Source organism: Netta rufina, assembly GCF_964035555.1.
Source record: "Netta rufina genome assembly, chromosome: 7".
NCBI classification, from domain to species: Eukaryota; Metazoa; Chordata; class Aves; order Anseriformes; family Anatidae; genus Netta; species Netta rufina.
The window spans coordinates 34,910,958-34,937,307 of record NC_140130.1 but is presented as its reverse complement, the minus strand read 5'-3'; the positions used below and the strand labels follow the sequence as shown (position 1 = coordinate 34,937,307).

General features: G+C 44.0%; 2 protein-coding genes across 3 annotated transcripts in view; one reads left to right on the top strand and one right to left on the bottom strand.

Moving 5' to 3' along the window:
* The window catches only part of DOCK1 (dedicator of cytokinesis 1), a 258,125-nt gene that overhangs the window by 155,628 nt on the left and 76,147 nt on the right, over positions 1–26,350 (bottom strand). The gene's annotated exons all lie outside the window — the stretch shown is intronic.
* On the top strand, positions 1,831–25,342 carry INSYN2A (inhibitory synaptic factor 2A; the record flags this gene model as incomplete). Its single annotated transcript, XM_084290406.1, has 3 exons — positions 1,831–2,894; positions 16,621–16,692; positions 25,159–25,342. The coding sequence occupies 3 exons, from the start codon at positions 1,831–1,833 to the stop codon at positions 25,340–25,342; spliced, it is 1,320 nt and encodes a 439-aa protein (XP_084146532.1).

Below are 26,350 nucleotides of genomic sequence, written 5' to 3'. Positions count from 1 at the left end.
AACATACAAGAGATCTCCGTGACATAAATTCAGCTTCACTTTTATCTTTAGGCTCCCTTTCAGCAGTTCCTTTTACCATCTTTTTCCCCGTAACGAGAGGGACATGGTCATGCTGCTATGAGGCACCCTGTTTATACATACAGACTCGATGGAGAACTAGTATCTAGCACTCTAAGAAATCTAGCTGAAATAGAGAGTATAACATGATAAAAGTTTAAGGATTGACACATTTGCATGAGATTTTTGAAAGCTGTTGGATAAAGCAGAGGCCCAGCCTTGCAGCGTACAGGTTGTCTGCCACACTTTCATGTGTTCGTATTTCCTAGGGTTATAATTACTTCTTTGAACACTGTAAACATTCAGATTTCCACTGAATCTAACTTCTTATCTTGTATTAAATTAAAACTAAACACAGCCTAGTCATAGATATTCGCTTGTACCGCTGAGCTGATGTTATAAAACATACCCAATTGTGGCACTTAAGTCTTCAAGAGTTTCACATTTTTTATTAATGGGAGAATTTTTATCAAAAACGTATTCCAAATGCCACGCCTGGAAGTCCCTTTGCTCATTATACCTCGTACTCCCAGCCCCGCTGAAGGTACAGCCGTGTTTAAACAGGAGACACCCGCAGAACACCCGGATTAAGTGAGAATTGGGTAATTCAGTAAATCTCAGCATTAGGGAGGAATTTGCGCAATAGGAGACTAAAAATGACAACTTCAAATGAAGTGTAAAAATGAGGTCTTAGCCATCCAGTTACTCCAGATCCCACATGATCTGCACAGATAGAGCTGCTTTTTCCCTTGCTCTGTGCTAAGCAGTTGGCATCTTTTCATCCTTGAGGAGGTGCTCGTATTTCAATAGCAGATTAAGTCATTGCTCTGACTCATCACAGTTTTCGTTGTTTTTTCTTCTTATTTTTCAGTACTTTAGGATACTTTAGGACAAGAAGCTCTGTTATAAAGGTATATTGTGCTTCTAGTAAAGGATGGCTTGTTTTGCATTTGAAGCAAAACTAATTTCTGCACTGCCGCCTTCTTCCAGAAACTTTCAAAGACCATAAACTTTATGCACACAGCAGGACCAACGGGTTGCTAAAAATTCATCTGCATCCAGATTTTATGTTTAGCTGTGAGGTAGATTTCAAAAAAAATCCAGGTATTGACATCTGCAATGAGAAATTAGATAAATCTTGTGCCAGGACGCAGACTATAGTACACAGGAGTCATGTTTTCTGAGCAAGCATGCTGTAAAAATATTGCCAGTTTGATATTTCTTGCCACCAACATTTGCATTAAAGGAGAGTTAAGGGTACGGTGCTACAGACTTCTCCCTAAATATACAAACAGACTTTTAAAAATTATTTTCTCTTTTACTTTTTAGTAACCGTGAAGTAAATTGAAGTAACCCGCTTCCTGAGCGCCTGGGTTCCCGTGCAGCACAGCCTGCGTGGGGAGCCAGCCCCCACAGAAAAACCCTGGAAAGCCCCCTGGGTGCCACAAAAATGGGGTTTAAACCCCCAAGCAGCTGGTTTTGTCACCCTGCAGAGGTCACAGCCTGCTCCCCAAGAGCAGGTTTTAACTGATCTCATAAAGCATGGCAAGATAAAGGTGCTATTTTTTAGCAAAAGGCCAATATCTAGTACCTAATAGCGAGGATTATGAGTTAATGAAGAGAATCCAGCAAAAAAGGTAGTGAACGCCGACCTCTTTAGTGAGAGCACAGGAAATGAGCTCAAATACGAAAAGTTTGGGGAAAAACTAGGGGGAAAACCTCATAGTTCTGTTGTAACACGGCCTTTTCGAACTGTTTTTGACTGCAGGCATCATGGTGAGTAAGGAGCCCAGCAAATGCTTACTCACCGCCTCGGAAAGCGAAGTTGAGCCAGCAGCTTCGCTCGCTCTGGAGATGAAATATGCTCTGGATCCCAACCGGCAGATCAAGAAGCGCAACAAGGCCCTGCAGGTGAGATTCAAGGACATCTGCGAGGCCCAGAACGAGCAGCGGGACAAGCAGCTCGCCACCAGCCAGGACAGCGAGAAGCGAGAGGCGAAGGCGCTGTCCTACAAAACGGCCTACCGCAAGTACATGACGGTGCCGGCCCGCAGGTCCATCCCCAACGTCACCAAGAGCACGGGGGTGCAGACCTCCCCCGACCTCAAGAAGTGTTACCAGACCTTCCCCCTGGACCGCAAGAAAGGGAATATCATCAAGAGCGCCTCCGCCGTCGACGCCTTCAAGGGCGAGAACAACGGGTTCCTGGTAGACCTGAAGGACAAGGAGGGCAGGAGCTCGGGGGAGGAGGGCCAGTGGGGCAGGAAGGCCGGCAGCCTGCAGACGGCCGAGTTCATCTCCCACGTGGGCGAGCGGGCGTGCGCGGGGGCTTGGCAGGGCGCCGAGCCCCCTGGGTGCCCCCTCCACAACGCGGCCAAGCCGGAGCCAGGGAGCGAGGAGCCCGGGCAGCCCCTCCAGGGGAGGGTGTTCAAAACGGAGGTGGCCACCCTCTACCTGCCGGCGGGCGGCGCGGACGCCTCGCAGCCCGAAGCCGAGTGGTCGCTGTGCCCGGCGGGGGGCGAGGAGGACAGCAAGAGGACCGTGCACCTCAACGGGGTCCAGCCGCAGGCCGCCGAGGCGCCCACCTGCCCGCTGCAGGCTCGGTGCCCGGCCGGCGAGCGGCACGAGCGCAGCCCTCGAGGCGACGCCTCGCCCAGCTGCCAGGCCGCCGTCGCCCTGAGCGAGGAATGCCAGCAAATCGTGCCTCACACCGAAGTTGTGGACTTGAAAGCGCAGCTGCAGGTGATGGAGAATCTGATCAGCTCCAGTCAGGAAACCATCAAGGTCTTGTTGGGGGTCATCCAGGAGCTAGAGAAAGGAGAAGCTCACAGGGAAGGGTGAGTACGAGGCTTTGAAGCAACTCTAAGCTGGTTTCTGTGCCTTCGGTTCTGAATTTGCTCATGTGAATTTGCCTCTGCCCTCCTGCAGAGCACTTTGTGTTATTCCTCATGCATACACGGTTTTGCTGCTTTAGGAGTCCCGGAGAAACCTGCCAAGGGTATTACATTTCCTACCTGCACGTCCCAGCAGAACGTAATTAGGTAGTTGTTTACTGAAAGACCTGTAGGAGCTTTTCTGCTCCAAATCTGCAGAGCCGTAATGAGTTTGTGCCCACGCGGGCACCGAGGTACTGCAGTCCCCTAACGCACACGGAGCCCCTCCTGAAGGGGGATTACTGGGGGTGCTCGTCCATCAGCAGCCCGAATTAACCACAGTCCCTCACCTAGCACGAAGGACAGGGCGAGTCTTGGGTGAGAAACTTCGCTTTTGAGATAAAGGGATATAACTCTCGATATAATTCCATTAGGAGCATGCGGGTTTTGTTTGCTGTTTTGTTTTCAGCCTTCTGAATTCTTTAAGAAAATGAAAACTTTGAGTATCAAGTCTTTGTAGCATTGGTACTACTCTGTATGTGACAAACTCTCGGGCACGAAGGAAGAAGTTTTGTTTATCACTAAGTTATATAACTTATCTCAACCTTTAGTGCATTACAAGTAGTGGTTGCTGCAATACAGCATTTAGTCCTTACCCAGAAACTCCAGCCTGTCTCCTGCGTTACCTCAAACACTCTTCAGACTTGTTTGCTAATATTTATTCATTTATTACCCTTCAAAATGTATATGCGCTGTTTGCTAATTAAGTCATAACTTCTCAGAAGAAATCTAGATTTTAAAAGCAGAAACCTGTGGCTGTTGCTACTTAAGGCAGGCTGTGCTTTAATTTCAGTCGAAAAGGAACATCTGAGGTTTGTAATCCTTCCTCTAGGAACGTGGAAAATACCTTGTTAACCCTATGATCTCAAAATGTTTTTCAGTAGAAATACTACAAGCAGCTGTAGAACAAACTAAAAATGCTAAGGTTGTGTTGAGAAAACTGTCCAACAGCTAAGATGATGATGATGATTATTATTGTTTTGAATATTTATTTTATATATTAATTATTAATTTTAATTATTATTTTAATTATTATCAATTTTAAATATTATTTTAAATAATCTGTCAATACCTGGATCTTTAGACTGGGAAGCTTCTTGACCTACCAGAAAGCAACACACTTTCAGATTTATTTAATTTTTATAATTACTCAGAAAAAAAGGATTCCTCTGACTGAATTAACTTACAGAATCTCTACGAGAATCGGAGAAGTGGTGTGCTGTTTCTCAAATCACAAACTACAGAAAATTATTTTGTTGTCCTAACTCATCAGCTGATCACCCTGCGTGTGTGAAACACTCACACCTACCCAACAAGGTCATCTGCCAGATACAACAGCCTTTCCTCCATGGACTTTCGTGCCCATTTTTTCCTCTTTTCCCAAAGATACTGGAGCAATAGGTCCACAAATGCTTGTTTTTCTTACCCTCACTTATATAAGGGTAATGTTTAAATGAAACCCATTTAATGTATCTGACATTAGGAGGGTTCCCATGCCCTACAACACTGGACCCACCTATAAACCCCAGTTCTTTACACTATCTGCATATCTAAGGCAGTACAGATTTGTGTGTCAGAGTCTGCGAGACTATATGATATTTGTAGCACTCCTTTACTTTTTCCCCCCCAGGTTCCTTGGCAATGGTGAGATGGCCCTTCCTCACCACCTAAGGACACATCACACGTTTTGAACTCATTTCAAACGCGTTCTGGTGCGTGGAAGAGGCAATTAAGATGTTTTACCGAGCCTTTGATGTTAACTGCAAAATCATAACCGGTGGCACTTCCACCAGTAGTGGAGGTTAATTATAAAAACTGGAGGCAAGATATCTGCAAATCAAAGTAAGGCTTGGGATGGGGAGTTGTTTTAAACACAAGGACATACAAAGGTACCGTCATAAAACTTAGCAAGAGCAGAAAAGAGCTCCTCAGACCTGCTTGCAGCTCCTCCTTCCTATGCTCTAGGCACACCCCAGATGTGCCTCCTCTCGTGAAGGATATAGAAATGGTGAAGGAGGAAAGGAGAGATGCGTATTGTATCTTTCCTCCTGGTTTATGAGTTTCTGTATTCCAGATCCATTGAATTTTCTAGCACCTGGGTGATCTTAAAGGCATTTCTGCCTTTACTAGCTCCTGACTCCGGTTAGGTCAGTTTACAACAAGAAATTGAGCAATATTACTGCTCCATCTCTGCTTTCTGTAGCACGTGCAAGTCTTCCATGAACCAACCCAAAAAAGTGTTCTGTGTTTGTGGCATTTCCTGCTTTTCTTACGTGCATTAACTACCTTACAATAACACACATCGAGAAACAAATACAAATAACACACTGCTGGGAAAAAAATCGCTAACACTCAGTCAGACTTCTCTCCCTTCAGGAAAATTGGTGTTCTCTAAGTGCTGTGGTAGTGCCATGGGACCAGTGCTCAGTGGATTCATTTTCACTAATATGCTGTAGGTCCTGAACTGCTATTACTGCAATTCATCACTAAATGAGTCTATGCCAGCAAAACTGTATCAGCATCTCTGAAGATAGTGGTAGCATCCTTTGGGTGAATATCACCCATGGATACTTTGCAAAGTGTCAGGACTACATTATCTGCAATTAGCAACAACACACAGCCCTCGGCTCGGCTGAAAAGCGACTGGAAAAGCAGGAGGAGGAAAAGAACATCTTGCCTTAACACCTGGCAAGGTGCAGAGGGCTCTTGTTGCCCAAACCTGATGCTTGAAGCATCAGCGTGAACTCTGCTCTCTGACCTGGGGTCAGGCCCAGGTGATCGGTCACAAAATGCAAAGTTTGGGCCATCAGGAAAAAACCACGGGGTGCAGCACAATTGTAATGCATTAAACCTAAACAGATTTGGGGGCAGGTTAGAAATCCTTCCTGCGACCTTGTGACATCCTCCACGTACTCCCACTGAAGATTATCAAAGCTGTACGCTTCTCGTGCACATCGTTATTTAATAAAACTCAGCAAAATGGTGATTATATCTTACTATGTGGGAGCCTCTACCAAAAAAAAAGGAAAAAATTACATCACAGCCAAAGGCTTTAACCAACCTTTGTGTTAAGTCATGCATGGCCAAAAGTAGCAGAGCTCCAGCTTCGACTCAGACTTCCAAGAGGAGGGGAGAAGTGCTGAGTACTACATGCAGCACGGGGCGGCGTTAGAACCCAGCACAGGTTATTTACAGGAAAATAAAGCAAACGGATTTCAGAGCAAACTATTAGCAATCTGTAACAGCTGCAGATGCTTGTCTCTATTGAAGCACGGTGCCCTCGGTTAAGCGAGGCAAAATTCTGCTCTGTTTACCTGTAAGGAGCCTCACCGAGGCCAGGAAGAGCAAAATCCAAGTCACTGATTTCCAAACCTGGCCAACGACGGCACAGCCCATGAAATATGTAACAGCGAAGTATTCGGAAGAGGAACAGATAATCGAAAATATTTTGCAGCTGGAGAACACCGATGACCTGCCCTTTAAATCTTCATCGTGAGAAGTAGCAGCAATCACGGCCCTTCTCGTTATACCACAAATCAGTAATTTTAATAAACAAAGTACTCAATTCGCCCTACAAAGCTGAGTCACAGTATTTTGACTCTGCCAGGCCAAACGCTACGTATTAGGCACCAGTTAAATGAGCCTGTTTCAGACATCATTTATATTCATTTGTTAGCAGGCAGTGGTTGAGGAATTTAAAGAGCTCTCAGCAAACACTGCTGCAAGATGCAGTCCCAGGCAGCAGCAGCAGCTCAGCCGGCTGCTTTGAAGGCAGTACGATCTCCTGGATGGGATCTGGATGTCATTTCACGTCTCCTTGCAATGAATACAGGATATTTGGGTCTCTATTATCATTTCTCAGCAGCAAAACAAAGCCAAACCGTGTTTGTTTGGATGTTGAAACCAAAGAGGAGAGGAGGGCAGCACTGCCAGCGCCCACCCAGCATCACACAGCCCAGCGTCAGCTTGTCCTGACTCAGGAATGATGGCAAATGAAAGGCAGGTAGCCGAAGCAATTATTACCCAGCTTGTTTGCTTTCCTCCTTTTCCAGAAGCTGCTCTGAGCACAGTCCAGCCACGCAGCTCAGACGAAGGGGAAAGAGCAAACACCGGCAGTGACAACTCTGCTGCCGGCCTCAATCCGCCTACGCACGAGCCAACACTTAAAAACGGGCAAGTTCCTTATGTCACATAAGGAGAAGGGTAAGCTCAAAAAGCTTACAAATACAGCCCTGAAAAACACAGCCTTTGGAAATAATGGAGTAGCGGCAGAAATGATATGACATGGCTTTGTTCAGGATTGGTTTTTATTATTTTTTTTCTTTAACCTCTCTGGTTTTGTTTTGCTTTTTCAATTACAGACATAGCACAGGAAACGTTTAAGAAAATTGTTCCTAAGAGAAAACCTGGAAATGGAGGAAAGCAATCTGTAGATAAGCTTAAAGGAAGACAACTGCACTGTAAAGTAAGATACAAAAACCCAGAGAACACAAGCAGCTTTATCTGTGATGCCCAAACGACATCACGTTTTGCATCGTGGTAGTGCAGCCAAGTTGCAGGACACGACACCAGCAGACCTTTGAAGTGTAGGGGCTGCACTGACTGGACTTTCCCCTGGGGGATCTTCACAGACATCCCTTTGGTCTGTCCTGGGGAGCTGCCAAATCCATTCTGGCCGTTAGTCTGCTTAAGACCACCTCAATTTCTTGCTAATCCCTTTTCTGTAAGCACACACTGGTTACAAACCCTTCCTGAACTAGACGTACCGAGACATCTCGCAGGCTGTAACAATTCACCTTCCTGTGGCACACAGGACATCTCTTCACTTTCATCCTCCATAGCCAGGGAAAAGGAATAATTGCTGCACAGATCAGTGCTTCGTGGGTCTTGTGACTCCAACCGCCTGCTTTGACAATTCTGCTCTATCCGTGTGTCATTCATTGCTGTTTCCACCAAGATCAGCCTCCCCTGGAGCATTCCATTACTGCAGTGCAAATCCATACTCAAGTAGCATTTTATTTTCTAGCTCCAACAACTCCCCACTCTCCTTGCAGCCATCCTGTAATTCCTCCCTCTCTTTGCTGGAAGCATGCAGATATTTCTAATTATGAAGAGCTAAACTGTCAGCTCTCTCCTGTCACTGCCCCACAGGTGCATCACTCCCTAAACTCTGAGCCACACTCAAAGGGCACTCCGTGAAAATTCCTATTTTTCCAGGGTTAGGTCATTAAAGCAGTTTTAAGACCAACTCTTACACTCACTGAAAAACAATGTGAAGTTGGATATGAACAGGGCCCAACTTGTATTTCACAGCACAGTGTGGCAGAAATCGTCCAGATTTGATGGGATTCATACTTCATATACTTTTTTTTCCCTTCAAGAGTTGAACAAATGTATTCCACTGCTTGTAATCAAAGCTCCAGATCATACTGGCAAGGAGGATAAAAAGCAAGGGTGAACCTTTAGGTTTAGACCTTTAGGTAAAAGACCTTTTGAAACAAATTTATTGGGGCTGAATGCTTACTCCGTGTGCTCCAGAAACAACAGGAGGACCGCTCCCAGTCTCGGGGCACAGCAAACTAAACGTACCGGCTGTTAGCTGCAGGTACCGCACAGCACAGCTGGAGAAAACAGCTTGGTGTGTTCAGAAAAATTATGTGATTTGTATCTGCTTGCTATTCACCAGGTTTTACGAGCCAAATGAAGGACCCCACCTGTTTCAGGGGGGTTCAGCAACCCTCCAGGAAGGGAAATCTCAGCTCCACTGTTACATGGGGGCAGCTGCACTAACATGAAGGGCAATAAAAGCAAATTTCCACTTTCAAAAACAGAAATACCGGTGAAGTCTTACAATGAATGACTGAGAAAAAAGTGTAAGCAGGCTCGTGTTCGTGCTAAATATATCCCTGTGAGTTGCGGCAGATCATAAGGGAAGCTCTTCCAACTGTCACCGAGCTGTCCAAATTACATACCTGCAAGGAGAGCTCTGCTAAATCAGTCTTTTAAAGAGGATGTTATTTAGGTACTGAATTACCAGTTTTTGCTTTACACAATTAGAGTAATCCTTTAATAACGGCATTTTGAATGCTGTAGTATTAGATTGCAACGAGACGGAGCGGTGAGCCACATCTCTACCCAGTCAGGTAAAAATGAGCAAAATGAGCTTTATGGCCCCAAGTTTCTCACCGCTGTGGGTTCTGCAAGAGATCAATCCCCAGATTTCTACCTGACACCTACGTCTGAGCCTTATGGGCGTGCACAGAGGTACGCCTGGCGAGGAATGGATCTTGACTATGGGCAATTTCAGTAAAGAGGTTTGCCCTTAAGAGGGGCTTTTTGCTTTTAAACTGCTCCTGGCTGCCCCCGCTCCAGAGCTAAGAAAGAAATGTGCAGGCCAGTCCTACGGGAGGACACCTTCACAGAGCTGAGGGACAACGAGGAGTGGAGCTGGACTCCGATATCCACAGCTTGTTTCAGAAATGGGAGGTAAACACCTCGTATGCCAAAGAGCTCCCAGGCACGCGTCTGTTTGTCTCCCCCCCAGTGTCACTGCTGGCTTTCTTCCTCTATTACAACACCCAGGTCCTGTTCTCAGCTCAGATCTTAAAAATCCCCTATCACACTGCCTCATATCTTCTTGTTGTGGCTTCGTTTTGGACGTTGCAAATACAGAGAAATTCTGAAGATGGATGAGTCAATAGGTAATGGATTTAAGGGACACGGCGCAGCCCAACACGGGCACGCCTTTGCTGCCTGCAGGCAGTACCAGGTTGTTCTTCCCACTCACCCAACCATTTTTCCACGTTATATACAAGCACTTAGGAAAGGAGCACTTTAACAGATCACAATTCACACATTTTCTGCAGCAGCTTATTGTCATTGCTCCTTTCTGCCTCTCGCTCAGCAGTAGGACAGGGATCTGCGGGGTCCCAGGGCAGCTGTGAAGGCAAAGTGTCCTTCTGCAGGCTGCTGGAAGCCTCTCCCAGCACCCCGAGCTGTGCCTGGCCCTCTATGAACAGCATTTGGGCAGCAGGATGATGGGGTGTGTTTTTCACAACATCACTTGTTGCACAAATAAATAGAACAGGCCATTAGATGGGGTATTCTGCTCTTTGTTTCCTCCTGGTTATCGGTAAGAAGATGAGAGAGGATCTGAGCGTGGTCTAATAACTCAGCCAGACTGGGCTGCGGAGATGAGCAGAGGTATTTGGACATCAGCAAGGCAATTTGCACTCCAGAATACGTCAGCCTGACAAGATTCGGACATCGCTGTGGTAAATGAGATTTGTTCCCTCCACTGCCACCGACACGAGCCCAGGAAGAACTTGTGAGGTGGGACCTTGCTGAGCATCTGCGTGCAGAGCCCTGGCAGATGCAGAGCTGCTTCTCCACCAATTCTCCTGCACTGCAGTGAAATCAAACCATCAGGTAGGGAAATGAGAAAACAAAGTGCCGGGGCCTGCAGAGACCTGCTTCCAAGGGCCTTCCTGCTGCTCCTCCTTCCTGCAAGTACTGACCTTCGTGGAAGCACTACCCAAACAGCAAGAGCACCGGGCAGCAGCTGTACTAGGCAGAAGTCTGAGTCCAGCAGGAGCCTGGCACCTAGAGAGGTCTGAGGGCACGAGCACAGCACGGGCTTGCACAAAGATCAGCCCTGCAAACCCCAGAAGTTACATGCAGAAGGCGTTCATTTTAAAATAAGGTGGATTTGGGGGTGGGAGAGCAACAGGGACTTGGAATAGGAACGAAACTACAATAAAGGGGGCTGCAGCACGAGGTTCACAAGTCTCGCAGCACCCAAATGATGATGCTGGGGTCCAGAGCAAAGCACGAGGGGCAAAGCCAGACCTCGGGGTGTGATACTGAGTAAGCTGTGTGACAGATAACCAAGCACTCCCCCAAAGAGCTGCCAGCCAGAGATAAAGTTGGTGCTCAGCCAGAGCCAACAAATTCCCTGAATTATTGATACACAAACTGCTGACATTTTAATTATCCTTCTCATTTTTTGGTGATATGACAGAGAAACAAAGGCATTCAAGAGAGATGCCAGGCCTCAAACACTCGTAATTCCTACAAGATTTTCTGATTTCACTTGAAATGCCTTTTTAATTCTTTTGATTCACAAGGTTGGGGTTTTTTGTTTGCTTGTGTTGTTTGGTTGGGTTTTAATCACTAGGCAGCCCTAGTGAAATATGGTGGTTGTTTTTTATTGTGTTTTTTGCTTTGTTTTTTTTTTTTTTTTGTTTTTTAAACCCTCACTCCCTAACTAACCTGAGTACAATATAAAAATGTATTTACGGGGTGAAAGCACTTGAATTGCTGTCTTGGGAGTTATGCCACACGCCCACAGCGCAAATACCTCAAAAAGAAAATTAGTCATCTGCTTCCAACTGTCAGGACTGGGGAAAAAACAACAAACTACTGTCTTGGAAACAGCCTAAAAAATCTCACCACTGAGCTCCGCTACATTTCAAAGTACTTTCAGAGACCAGATGAATAATACGAGCCCTGTAATAACAAGAAAGATAGGGGGAAAAAAAATCTGGAAAATGATTCTGCTATTAGAGCATCGCGCAATTTCCACTTCCATCCTCCACCATCAGTTAAAAACAACTTTCAGAAATGAGTTACTGAATTTGTGCGTAGTTTCTTTTGCCTTTTTTTTTTATCAGTTTGGCTCTGTTTTTAATGTTAAAACGTCCTGGTACCCAGCAGGATAACCCTGAGTACCTACAGCCTCCCTACATACCCCAGAGCCAGGACAGCTTCTGCCTTCCCACCTCTGCACGTGTGCTCTGACTGCACAGGCACGGAGCTTTGCAGCTGCCAGGTATTGCAGCAGTCCCCAGGAAGGTGCTGACAACTTCAGAGCAGGACAGGAAAGCCCCACCAGGAAGGCAAATCCCCACTACAAGTCCACGAGACTGCTAAAAAACGGGGCAACAGCTGCTGGCTGGGGGGAGCCGATAGTGCTGGAGGTAGCAGGGAGCTCACGGCCCTTTTGGGGCGCTGCAAAGCACAGCTCTAACAAAGAGTGGCTTCTGCTCACAGCTGTAACACCCAATCTATTTTAAATGCAATTAAATTCCACATAAAGCAACCAAACCTGAAGGAGGACACACTAAAGCACCCCTTTCTCTAGCTGTCCTGAGTGCTCCAAGGACCCTACGCTGCTCGTCACAGCGCTGTGTGCGCCAGGATGCTCCCAAGCCTTGTACCAGGGAAGCAAATAAGGTCAAAAAAACTCCAGAGAAAAAAAAATAAAGTAATTAAAACTTCAGGTGAAAGCAGAGGAGAAAAAAAGGTAACATCTGAGATGGAACAATTCAGTGTTTGCGTCCAGACGTAGGCGAACGAAATGTTTAAGCATCGAGTCAATCAAGTCAGTCGCTCTGGGCTCAACGCCGCTCTTCTGCAGTTATTTATTCTTTTGGCTGTAGCACTGCCAGCTATAAATGACAGCTGTTGACTGCTGGTTTTCAGCGTAATGAGAACACGGCACCAGGAGGGGCTGTGTCAGCTTTTCCACTGACCCACGGGGCCGGGGGCTTCCCAGCAGAGCTGGCTGTGAGCTTGCTGCCGGCCCAGCTGCAGCATCCCTGCACGCGGCTTAGGGCACCCAGAGGCAGCTTAATCCAGCAGAAACAGGACTTTGCTGATAGAAGTGTATTTATACGAGATGGCTTTCCATCCCGATACAATGCCACATCTTTCCTGGGTTAGACTAAGACCATGGCTAAGCAGGATTTAGCTTCATCTGCCAAACCTATCGAGTGATCTTCCTCTATTTATGTAGCTACAACATGGTTATTCACACCACAAGGACAACTACAATGCACAGAACATCGGGAAGTCATCTGATTCTGCCAGAAGCCGAATTATGTTAATAATAAGGGTGGACAACTCCCTCCTAAAGCCTGGTTATCAGCCACGTTACCCTTCAGCGCTTAACAGTAAATACAAGTTTTGCAAAGTTCACCACCACGCTGTTTATTTTTAAGGCATTATTCTGCAAACCCAGGTAACGTCAGAGTGTTTCACTCTCTGTGCTCTGTATAGTCCCAGCAGGAGGATGTAACAAAACTACTCTCCAAACCACTCTGTAAGGTTTTCTTTGTTTTCAATACTTGCTCAGGGTACTTGGATTAGTGCCCCCTCCCTCGCCACCTCCTGAACCACAGAAGGATTTCAGTATGTACAGACCTACACTTCCCTCTCAGCACAGCCAGGCCTCCAATTTATATTTGCAAAAAGCCTACCCAAATGCAAAGAGGGTTTTAAGGTGCTGCAGTTGGTATTTTCAAAAGACGCCTCAAGCAGGTGCACAAATTCGGCATTTCTCAGGGGTTTTCGAGGTGTATGTAATTCCTTTGGGCTGCTCTGAAACTCCTGCCTATTCTTAGCAACTGCCAGTCCAGATCAGCAAATGGCTGCTCGTCATTATCATATTTTCCTCCTTGGAGGTGTTAATTGAGGTTAAGCTCCGGTTGTGCCAAGAATGCTAAAAGAAATGCAAGCACGTAAAAGCCTTGGGAAAATAACACGCAGCGGAGCTGGCAACCACACGTGAAACACCGAGCCCGGAGAGCCCTCTGCTCGCTTACCCAGCTCATCAGAGGCAGACACAGCCAGCAGGAGCCTCCAGCCACCCCTCCTCCAGCACCTACATCCCCGAGCACGTGGCACTGGCCAGGCCCATCTGCACACATCCACGTGGAGGCAGAAAGACGAGGCGCAAGGTATCAAAGCACGAAGCTGCTGGATTTTTGTTAGGGGAGACCGAAAGCAACGTAAGCCAAAAGGGCAAAACCAAAAGCTGGTTGTTCAACAGCCACAAGTTTTATCCATCAAAGTTATGAAACCCAGCGTTTCCTACACGTAAACCAGTGCAGCGTTCCCAAACCCGTGATGGTAAAAGTGGGCAATGAAGCTGCAGGGCTAATAATGAAAAATAACAGTAATAAAAAATATAAAATAAAAGTAATAACTTTATGTAAAAATAATTTTTACATAGAAAATGTAAAAATAATTTTTATATAAAGTGCATTGCTCACGGGAGTCCCAGCTTGGGGGAACTCCTGGCTCCCAGGCACCCCATTTTGGATCTCAGGCAGACCAAAGCCACTCATCAGTTCACTAAAAAGCAAAGTTTTCCGTAGGAACCTTTGTGAAAAACTTCACATTTACCCATTCAAATAAAAATTGAAAAATACTTTTCAATACCTCCAGCTGCTCTGTTTCTCAGCAAGTTGGTTTTTACTTCACTGTGTAAGGTCTGTGTGCAGAACCACTGTGCTAATGGTAAAATCTTTGCTGGCATGAGGTAGGTAAATTCCATGCCAGCATTTCTGTAGATAATTATGTGAAAACAAGAAAGTGAAAGCCTGAAGCCCCGGGGTAAAAAACAACAAAATTCTTTTATAAAGAGTTTAATTTGTAAGTAATTGCATTTGTGCTGTACCACCTCTGGTACAGCGCAGCCTTGGCTAACGAAGCAGCATCACCTGAACCGGAGCTTGAAAGAAAAGCCCTCCCTGAGAAAGCTGAAAAGATTTAAGGAGGAAAATGATATTTTAAGACAAGTTGATCGTAAATTGCCAAACAAGTAATTGTGAACAGGTCGGTTTGGGGGTGGCAGCGAGGCTAAAAGCAACAGTGCTGAACGGGGCAGCTGGGAAATCGGGATTTCAACGTGATCAGATCATTTTAATGCTGATACCAAAGGGCCAGTTTTTATCGGGTTGAGCCCGCCTTATACCATAAATTAAGAAATACGGTTTTAAGCATTAAAAGATCACCATATGCTTTAGAAATTAATTTGGACAAAAGTCCTGAAAACAAGATTAAAGAATAAATAAATCAAAATTGCAAGTTACGGAAGCAGGACCACAGTTCATGACTGACCTGGCACATCTGCAGTAAGACCAAACAAAGCATGGCTTTTGCTAAATAAGTAAGCAGCCTACTAACTTGGGGTGAGCTTTTCACAGCCAAAACGTTTTGTTACGATGGGCACGGTGCTGGTGGGAGCTGGCTGGATGCCTCAGGAACTAGGAGCGCCCACAGGTCCACTTCTTTGTCACGGAGCATCCCAAGGGGGCGGCGATTCAGAGACACATCCATTTGCTCCGAGAAGCACTTTGCAGAGAGCAGAGAGCCCGGCACGAGCAGCACAGGCTGCCGGAGAGCAGGAGGTCATTAGTCTACGAAGCAGCTAATTACCTGTATATTAAAAGGTACTTTGCAGGCTTGCACGGAGAAATAAAAACGTCCCAAGTGACATCTAATGAAAAAAACTGGCACCCAGCACGGCGCGTTTGTGTCTTTATCTATAGAGAGGCATTCAGACACCCGTGCTGTTCCTCCCAGGGTGGTTATTAACTACCTGCGGGAAACCACGGCTTCCAGACGCTGAGCTGTGAAGTTCAGGGGCTGGGTCTTTCAGCGACGGGTTTCAGGATTTGATCAATAGCTTGGAAAAATAATTTCACAAGCCCAAGTTTAATGCAGTGGTGCCAAGCCGAGTGCCTGCCTCCAGGAGAGTCTTAACGGGGAACTGAAAGCAGAAACTACTTCAGGCCTCCAAGGGCCAAAAGCAGCATCCCGCAGTGTCTCAGTGCCAGAGATTCCCTCGCTGCCTTCAAGGTCACACGGAGGGATTTCTTCTCTCTTAAAAACATAAGTTTTAGGTAAAATATGTCCTTATAAGGAGCCTAATAAGCTTCTTAAACAACACTCAAAGCTTTTTAAATAGTAAGGAGAAGTGACGCAGCGTAGGTATTTAGGAAATGCTCATTTTCTGTGTTAGGGACAAGCACATGAAAAATTTGTGTATCATTTTTTCATTAAAATTGTGTATTAGAGAGGCCTGATATTTTGTTATGTAAAAATTAAATCAGTATTTCCACAAACGCTGTATTTTTCCATGACTATTATGGTGCCTGGGAAGCAAGAAGCAGGCCCTCTGTCCCCAGAACCTGAGCTCAGCAGCATTCCCTTAAATTACTGCTAACCCGATCCACAATCCTCAAACTTCAAGTTTCAACAAATGAGGTATTTCAAACTTCAAACTTCAACAAATGAGGTATTTCCCCATTTCTTTTACAAGTAACTAGGAGCAAACGGCAGATACCAGTCTGTATTTTACACAAATTGGAATAAAAAACCTTAAAATGATTCTCTAGTTTAGATATGTAAGTCTATAAAAAAAAAGGACAGTGCTACTATGTAAAAACCGACTTCGCAATTTTCATTTTAAAGTCCTTTGCATGCAAGAACATTTGCATTGCTATACAGGCTGCTTTGTTCCTTTTAATTTAAGACATTTATTTTAATGAAATTTCCGTCTGCGTACAGACAAATCCTTGCATAGGTGACAATACTTAGGGAAAGTAAGAGCTGGACCATGCCTCAAACTGAAGGGTGACGAGAGAGGTGCAGGCTAGGTGAATAAGGGAAATGTTAGTTAGATGGGATGGTCTTCCTCTTGATCCTGTTTTCTAGCTAGATTGGTATGGTCAATACTAAAGTTTAAAAAAAAAAGTTCTTATTTCTATGAAAAGCAATGACAGAAGGCAAAGGCATGTTAAATAAATTGCTTTTTAATGACCTCGTGTTCTTATCTTTGTAGGCTTTCATATCGGACTGGTCAAGACACGGCTAATTGCGACACGTGCAGGAACAGCGCGTGTATCATCTACAGGTAGGTTAAAATATGAATACTCCCTCTTCTTACTTAATGAGAGTAACAATTTTATTCATTAATGCAAGATGAAACGGTAGCCTTCATTAAAATGGTGTTTGTTTTTTCCAATACACAGAAGCAGATTAAAAAACAGAAAATAAATTTACCTTCACTAAATTACTTATATTAGCTGACATCTGCTTTCAAGCCTACAATGACAAATAGATGACTGCGGTCACTGCACCGCTGCAGCTCTCGGATGTGGAGTGCTACAAGTTGTGAGCTTCATTGTCACGTTGCTAGAGATGCTTCCAATTCCTGTCCAGCAGCTCCACGTGCCAAATTGATTTCATAGCAGTAACAGCCGGACTCAGGAAGCAATTTTGAGATTTCAGAGCACAGATAACCAGGTACAGATTCAATTTAGGTAGTTTAATCAGGGAAATGACATTACTACCCAGGCTTTTACATACTCTCACACTTGTAGTAGGTAAGTTTTTAAAACATACAGGGCAAATACGTCCTGCTCAACACGAACAGCACACGTCTGCCTTCTTCAAATCAGACCTGCTCAGTCTTCATGCAACGCACAAGTGAAGACTCGCTGCATGCATACAAAAATCCCCTTTAACAGACTCGTTTTGAAGGTGTACGGTTCTGGAAGGTGAATACAGGTTGGCTCATTACTGTCAAACCTTCAAACATGACAAAACTGCTTCATGGCTTTGTTAAAGATGTGTTATACCTGCTACAATTTCTCCTCCAGAAGGAAATACTTGGGAGTTTACTCGCTAGAACAGAATCAGGTGCAGACGGTGGAAGGATACGTTTCAGTTTTCTCTAAAGCAGAGGTTTGCCTCCTAAAGTTTATCAGCCAAGAGACCCGTTTTGCCATGTACTATGTAATGAATAACAGATAATCAGTGGGCATGACACGAAGCCATCAGGAGTTTGATGATGTGTTTCATACTGACAGCTTAATTATCCTCCTCCATTACAGAGAGTCTTAAAGCAAAGCAACTGCATGTTTACATGTGGTGCAGGTAAGATGGAAATAAACGTGACTCAGATTATCATTCTACCAGGAATTTCTTCTCTTTTCTGTACAAAGGGATAAAATATTCTGAGAACTTATTTCTAGATTTCCTTCTGAAATGTATCAGCAGGTATTTCAGAAAATCAGGCAATATAGTGCAGATGAAAATGTATAAAGACTGGTATTAACTAAAGATACAAACTAAAATGAATGTACAAATGCTGTCTAGGTCTGAAAACCACTTCCCCCCTTGTTTGTCTACTCGGTTTCTGATTGAGGTGGAAGACCTGCACCTATCCATACATTACACCCAAGCTGCCTAGAAGTGAAAGAAGGAAGGATGGAAAGCTTCAGCTCCATCTTTTCTCCTTCCCAGCTACCTAGGAAAGAGCAAGGTGCTGTTCTGTGCAGGGGAAGGACCCGATTTATGTATTTCTCCTTTAGACAAGCATTTAGCAGCATAGAAATAACAAAGGCCTCTCCTACTGCCCGGTTTGCTCATCCCATGCAATTTCTTTCCCAGGGCAGACAGGGAAGTTGCAACACAGCACTCTGTCATCAGAGGTGCTCTTTTTGTTTCAAAAACAATTTTATTTTATTTTTAAAGGGCTTGATTTCTAGTCAGCAGGTTTAAAAGGACGGAACTTACCCGTTTCTACCTCTGATATGCCCTGCAAATGAAAAGCACGCAGCCATGCAGATTTGAAGGGCTTCCCTCCACGCGCATTACCAGCCGGCTCCCCAGCACTTCCCACCAGAACAGCCATTTGGACTGAAGCTGTCGATGCAGGGCATTCGCCTAAAGCAGTGTTTCCAGGGGAAGTTTTAGCAAAAATCAGCTCAGCTTTTTGACACAGTAGGAGAATACACGCTGCAGGCAAGAAGTCTAAAAGCAGAAGACAGCGCAAAACAGGGGAAACTCTGAGAAGGCTGAATTACTATGACAAGATAAGCAGCCAGAAAGGATAAAAGAGAAATTCGCTGATAAAACCACCAGTAAGACACATTGCCTTGTAGGATCTTCCCCAAGTCAAATACTACAGTGCTGGAACCTCCGAACAAAATGAAGCATCTCATTAGGGAGGATACTCAAGCTGCTGGTAAACCTGAACTCTGCGTGCAAGGATACAGGGAGCACCTCTAAAGGACTGCAAGACAAACCTTGCACACAGGTACAATTAAGAAAGAACACGTTTTAGGGACAGAAATTAAAGCACATTCCCTGACTGCTTTTATGATACTAGGAGAAGTATTTTTACCCAGCTTGGACCCACTGTCCTCCCTTCACACAGGCAGTAGACAGGGGAGACCAAAGAAAATGTAACCAACACCCTTACGGGGCAAGTCAAGAGCTCAAAGAATTCTTGTCATTGTCCACAATTGGCTTTGCTTTCAAAAATGCGATTCAATTTTTAACATGGTAACATTAAAAAAAAGACACTTCGGAGGTCTTTCAAAGCTCTATTTTTAAACTGAAGCATCTTAGGGGAATGAATCAGTTGCCCTACTGCCAATCCAGCTACCTGCTGTGGTGTCAAGTGTAGCAGAGATGAGGAGCTAGAATGCAGAAACAATCACTGTAATTAAATTCTGCTCCTCAAGATGACTTCTCCGAATATTAATACGAGCTAGCACAAAAGCTGAAGACAGTGTGGAAGACACAAATCACTGGTGTACTCTAAGCTATTTTTGTTGCTTTTTATGTGCAAAAATGCCCAGACTTTTAGTAAACATTTCAAGTAGAGGATTTTGAAAGGAGTTATTTTGCATATGAAGTATGTCTTTTTTACTAATATTCCAAATCTATTCTTACATTGTCTTAATGTTGAAAAGAATACGTAGAATTAAAGAAATTTTAGAATTAAAGAAAAGTGGGAAACCAGGTTACTTTTTCCTTTTTTGATAAATAGGAAACTGTTCAAACATGAAACTGTTAAAGATAGAAGGTCCCAAAAAATTAAACTTTCCTACTCCAGGAACCAGTAGGAAAAGAACCATCTAAATTTGATTCCCCATTCCCTCAAAAATGTACTTGTTGCTGCCATAGGAAACAGGCTCAGGAACTTGATGAATTCTAACCCAGGTCAGATTTCTTCCATTGCATGAGATGAGCAACATTAACTGCATCCTCGTCCTGCAGCACACATCAATTCGCTGCTTCCCCTGCCAATTAAAGACCCATTTAGCTGCTCCCGTGAAGGCTGGGAAAGGCTGGAGCAATTACCCCAAAGGTTTCAGCAGCCTGCTGTCACCGGGATCCTAATAGGGACAGGATCAGTTGTGCCACGTCTCCTGGAGCTCTAGGCTCAAGGACAGCTTCAGGACTCTTTATCTGCAATATTATCAACAGAGCTTTTAATGACCAAGCCCCAGCTACACGACAACAGCCTAAACTAGTAAAAAGTGTTTTGCAGCATGTCTTTGTAGTAATCAGCACACAGCGGTTAAATTAGTAGTCAAAAAATGTCATTTTTAGTAAAAATAAGCAAACTTTTAGTCAGGTGTTGATGTATCAAACATTAACCCACCCCATCAGTATCCACATCTCAAAACAAAAGGCCTCAAAACAGTTTTAAAACCATCCGTCTTTTACAAACTATAGAACAAAACTTATAGAAAGATACAAAAAGAATTATCCATGTATCCTTTCCAAGCTAAATTCAGATTCACTATCATTTTTAAGGAGAGAGGATAACCCTTATTAGGGTAAATTGTCAGCACAAAGTCAACTTAATACTGAGGTCTACCAAGATCTGGTTATTAAGAAGAAATCGCATTGATATGCAGAAATTGTACTGAATCTATCACACCCAAACCCATGTGCACTCAAATCTTCACAGGCTGTTTTATTCCGTGATTATCTTTTAGTGGAACTGCCCTTTCCGTTTCTATTTAAATTACCATCCCTCATGAATTTTAATCCTCGAAAAGGAATCTTTATGAGAAAATGAGGCTTCTGTTTAATATTTTTGTGCATTATTCTACGGCCTCTATCAGGAATTATCCCTGTGAAGGAGCATCTTAAGGAATTCATGCTAGGCTTCCCTCTGCTCAGAGAGGTCACAAATACTCTGTAGTTTTTGCAAGGTTGCTTTAGCTGCTGGAAATGATCAAATCTCTAGCCAATTTCTGCACAGGGGGAACAAACAAACTTACATCAGGACTGCGCTATTGGAGCTCCTGGGAAAAAAAATTATTCAGAGCTGCAGCAACCATTAATTTGGCTGTTTTTTAGTCCTTCAGGATTTTGCAATCATATTCGCTGTTTTACAGTATTTAATTTTGTCAGTGACATTTTAAGGCACGCTCCAGCTATTTAATTGAAAACCTATTATTAGAATCTATGCAATTTAACACTCACTAAACCAGCAGCTGTTACAGGTTAAAATCACGGTGATGCAAGTCAACCAGGTAGCACAGAGGCCACGTGGAAGTAGTTTAATTGTAAAGGTTCGACATAATGATAATTATGAAAATACGTAAATATGGCATACAAAATGAAGACAAGTAGACAAATTCCTAAGATGGTATCAGTATAACAAAATCAGGTAACTAAATGACCAGACTAGGAATTTCACCTTTTTTTTTTTCGTTTCCTACCCACAGTAATTAACTTACATTCTTTCTCACCTTACTTCTAAGCCTGTGAGATGTTTAGTTGAAGATTTGGATCTTAACAGCTTCCCAGCACTGACAATGCTTGGGATCCTAGGCATCTGCGATATTCAGGTTGAAATGGAAAATTAAAAAAAAAAAAAAGAGATTGTTTGCAAGTGTATTGAGCTATTTCTCAAGTTATTAGTGCTTATCTGGATCCCGATCCTCCAAGACGTGGCACGCACTAACTCCATGGCATCCTATTAACGCAACCCAGGAGGAGAGGCAGCGATGTTCTTTAATTCCAACTCCGCACAGCCTGCTGTAGAGTTAAACCTCTCGTCAAATGCTTGTAGGATTGGGGCCTAAACATTACAAACTAGAGAGTAAAAAAGGAAACAGAGGGAGTGTCAAGTCAAAGGAGAAGGGTTGTGGTTGAACAGGAGAAAGGCTGGGTTTACCCTTGAGGGGGATCGCAGCCCCGAGCCCGTGCAAACTCCCTCCTTGGAGATTTCAAGAGCCAACTGGGTGAAGCCCTGAGCAACCTGGTCCTGAACCTGAACTGTTCCAATTCTGCAACCTTACAGAGCCGACGTACCAGACTGTTAGCATCCAGCACCTTAAGCTGATGCACATTAATAACGTGTGACTATGTTAGGAAAGATGAAAGCCCATCCGAATCTCCAAGCTTGTTGCTAGATCCGCTCCCACGTCCCATATGTTTAAAACCAAGTGGTTATGACTCCTCAAACTGTTTTCAATCCCTTACACAGCAACAAAATTAGAAAAAGTTCACTCTCCTGCCAGCATGCAAAAAATAAACACTCATTAACATAAATTCTCAAAATCATTAGAGAAGCCACGAAGCCGAGAACAGAAAACCCACCACACCGGTCCCTAATCCATAGGGCTGGGATTCAGCCCATGGGGTTAAGCAGAAAATAAAGCAGGCTGAGCGAGTTGGCTGCTCAGAGGGATGACAGCAGTTTTCCAGGCATCACTCAAGCACTGCCCGCTGCCTTTCTGCGGCGTGCCTCAGGTGTGGCAAGCCCAGCTCCCCGACACTTGTGTTTGAGTGCATCAGAATCAATTCCTCCAAGGTCTGCTACTTCGGTTTACAAGGCCTGATACTATTTGTTTCGTTTTTGTAGGGCTTATTCGTTATTGTTGGTGTTCATAATTGTCGGCCTAACTGTTGAAAAATACACTGCTTGGTCATCGAGCGACGGAAAAAATACTTCTGATGCCAATAACAAGCTCCAAAATGAATAATGCTAGAAGAGCACACAGCCCGCAGTCATATGGTAACTGCACTTATCACAGGGAGGCCTGAAGACGTGAGAGAGGCCATTCAGGAGTGAAACAAACCACACGGCATAAAGGAATTAAAAAAAAAATTGTCAAGGAAAAGTCACTGAGAGGAAACCTAGAGATGCTTAGGATACGGAAGTTTCACTCAGCAAAGCAATATTGTCAGCTGAGCCAGGTGACAAAAGCTAGTTCTCAAATACAAGGTTTGGGAAGATGGGAACAGGCTGTAGAGAACATCCACCGAAATATAAAGAAGCCACACAGCTATGTGACACTCTCTGAATTTAATTGTATTCCATCTGTTGGACAGAAAGTTAGAAACCCAAAATAAAAGCAGCTACAGCTGATTTAGAGAAATCTGAAAAATCACCAAATAAGGTTTTTGTGTTCTTACTGCAGCACAAACAAGTCGACGCAGAATCCTAAGTTTGCAAGCAAACAAATCATTTGCCTCAAAGGAACAGTTACGTTAGGAAACCTGCAGAGCTAAATAAATTGATCCTGATAGATAACAGCTCTCCTGCAAAATGTACACAGTTACAAGAGGTAAAATGCATTTCCTTTCACGCTCTTTAGAGTTTTCAGAAGAAAAAAAAAATATTTATTTTGATGTAAATAGATAAAGCAGCCTGCAATGAGCTGCAAATGGTTTCATGCAGTAAAGAATGACAGTAAGGGGGGTTTTGTCATACGGACCAGAATTAGCAGAGTTCTTCTCTTGCAGTCCATCTTTAATAAAAACTGATTGTGAAAAAAAGGTATTCTGCTCAGAAAGTTGCTTTGGCTTTTACATTTTTTTTTACATCAATTTTGAGTAGGTCTTAAGAGAGTTACTGAGTTGAAGACTGCTCTGCTCTGTCCTTAACAAGGATGAGTATTAGATGCAGGGCTCTCAGAGCGTGCCTCTGTAGTACCAGCAGATCTGATGCTGTTGTCTACAGCAAGTTCAGTGGTCACAGGGGCAGTTCTAAGGCGTATCTGAAATTGAAATGTAAATATATTTTTTTCCTTCCTTTTGAAATGTCTTTTTACCACTTAACAACGTGGAGGCAGGAAAACATTTTGAGTATTTCAACTCTTACCTAAAGAACTTCTCCTCTGACTATCGGGGAGTTTCTCCAACCACTCCAGATGACTGAAATGCTTTTTTACTCAATATGTGTTTAACCATTAAACTAGGTTTAACTAGTCTTACAGCCAGATTAAAAATAAATAAATAAAAAACCTAACACCTTTACAGCACCTCCTTCTAGGGACTTCACTGGAAGTCCTCCTGACAGGCAGACTCTTCACCAGCTCTGGGAAAAGCCACCCAATAACCCACCTCATCCTTGCAACATCCCAAACGTTTCCTACCAAACTTCTGATTTCTTCTCCTCCGATCTAAGAGGAAAATAAAATCCACCTAAATCCACAGATGGAGTAAAGCAGCATAGCTTCTCTGATACCTTACTCCAAACAAGCAAGGTCAGAAAGGACTCAGAAAACAAATTTAATAGTTATAAAAGTGAGCTGACATCCAGGAGCACTGACCTCGGATGTTTATGCAGCACTGAGGCATCCGAAGCAGTCACTGCAAACCCCACGAAACCTCAGCAGCAGAGTCAAGGGCAGCCTCTCAAATGCCTCAAAAGATGCACTCAGTCTTAAATTCGTAGTTTTAGAGTATCAAGCAACACGTAGGGAAGGAAGATATTACACCACTCGTTCCATAAAACTTCCTGAATTTCAAACCATGACGTTTAAGGTACTTGAATGTACGTGGCCTAGATTGGTTTTTGAGGATCAGATAAAATTAGTATTTTGCTGAAGTTCATAACGTGATTTGTTTTCTAAGCTAACCTTGAATCTGTAGCTCTCTCTGTTGAAATAAGGGTTATAATTTCATCGTTACTATGTTTCTTAATTGCTAGCAGGATTGTGTAGTGGAGAGTCCTTAGAATTCAGGAGGTGTAATCTGGATCTTAAGTATGTTTTCTGAATGCATGCTTTAAGACTAAACAAGTGTTTCCCTTATTGCTTTTTTAATATTTTTATTTATTTAGCAATTATTATTGCTATTAAATTTTAAAAGCAAATGAAACAAAACAACTACACACGAGCTATTACTGTAACGCGTCCTTTCCCTGCTACCTACAGATCTGATCAGCTAAACAAATGAGCCTACAGCCCCAGCTGCTTTTGTCTCAGCACTCATTCAGAGGCTTTGTAGGTCGTATTTTACCGTCCTTGTTGCAGGGCTGTGTGTATATGCAGAAGGTTCGCAATGTAAAGGAGAATTCGGTTTTTAACGTAGTTATTTTTCAGAGATGAGTACGTACACATGGTGGGAATTTGGTGAAATTAATCTAACAGTAAAACTTGCAAGAAACAGCTCAGGTATACGAGTGGCCAGGCCAGCCTCCTTACCTCTCACCCACTCAGCAGCTTTTTTCAGAAGCAAAAGTTCTCTGCATCTAGAGAGCAGCAGAGTGCCCAGGATGTGGGAAGTGCCTAGATTATCCTATAACAGCTAATTGCTTTTTTCTTCCCAATTTTAGCGTGGAATTGGATTTTAAGCAGCAAGAAGATAAACTACAGCCAGTTTTGAGAAAACTTCATCCTATCGAGGAAACTCAGGTTGCACCTTTGCCTTATTCTCAGGAGAGCTACTCCTCCACTCCCAAGCAAAAATCCAAAACTGAATCAAAAAAGCACGGAAGATGGAAACTCTGGTTCCTTTAACCAAGTCCGTCCCATGTGGAGTTCAAGGCCTTCTCTGAAGAAGATGTGGGGTTGTGTCCATCACCTACAACGGGATCTCTGCAGGTTGATCCGTGCTGCCGGCCGCTGCTGTTGGGAGGCGGCCGGCGGCGTTCAGCTCTCACCGTGTGTACCAAAAAGGCCTTTGTACCTAGGAACTCGTGCTCGGGAGAGCAAGGCGGTACCTGACCCCTTGCCAGCTTTTACTTGCGGTTCACCAATGTGGGATGTAAAACCTGAATTGCAATTTGTACAAAACGGAAAGTAAAACTATTCCCCCCCCCCCCCCCCCTTAGATCTGAGAGCATCACATTCTAACCCGGTCAGTCGTAGGCTGTCATCCTGTGCGCAGCGCAATATCACTCTTGTTTTAAAGCCTTCTGGGGGTTTGGTTTGTCGTCTTTTAAACAACGAGGGGAAAAAAAAAAAAAAGCGAGCAAGCCTTACGTTTGCAATGGTCTTCAGTTTTACAAATCCATGTTGATCGGGGAGTGCAGTTTTCAGCACATATATCCTGGACAAAGCACAATTTTTCATGTGGTCCGAGACCATGAATACTCTCTAAGACGTGACTGTGTGTATATTTGCCTTCATGTGTTGTAGACTTCAGCCAAGCTATCACATTTCGACAACGCACCGTCATTTCTAACCTAGCTGTGTCCTCACCACCAGAAGAAGCCTGCTGCTCTCCTCCAGCAGGCGAGCGGCTAGAAATCTCCCAAATTCAGGACGAGCCTTTAACCACACCAAGCTGACAGGGTCAAGGCCACAGGACAAACCGTCCTAGATCTCACTTTTCATTTTTTGGTACCCAAAAGGTCTAAATGACACGTTCTGGCACAGGAAAAAAAAAATCAAAACACACAGAAAAGAATACCAAGCTCTACCAATTGCTGGCGTTTGCCATAACGTAGGATCTTTTTCTGATGCAATCTTTGGAAAACCTCTCCATTACTGCAAAAGGCACCATAAATTTTATAGCACGCATTA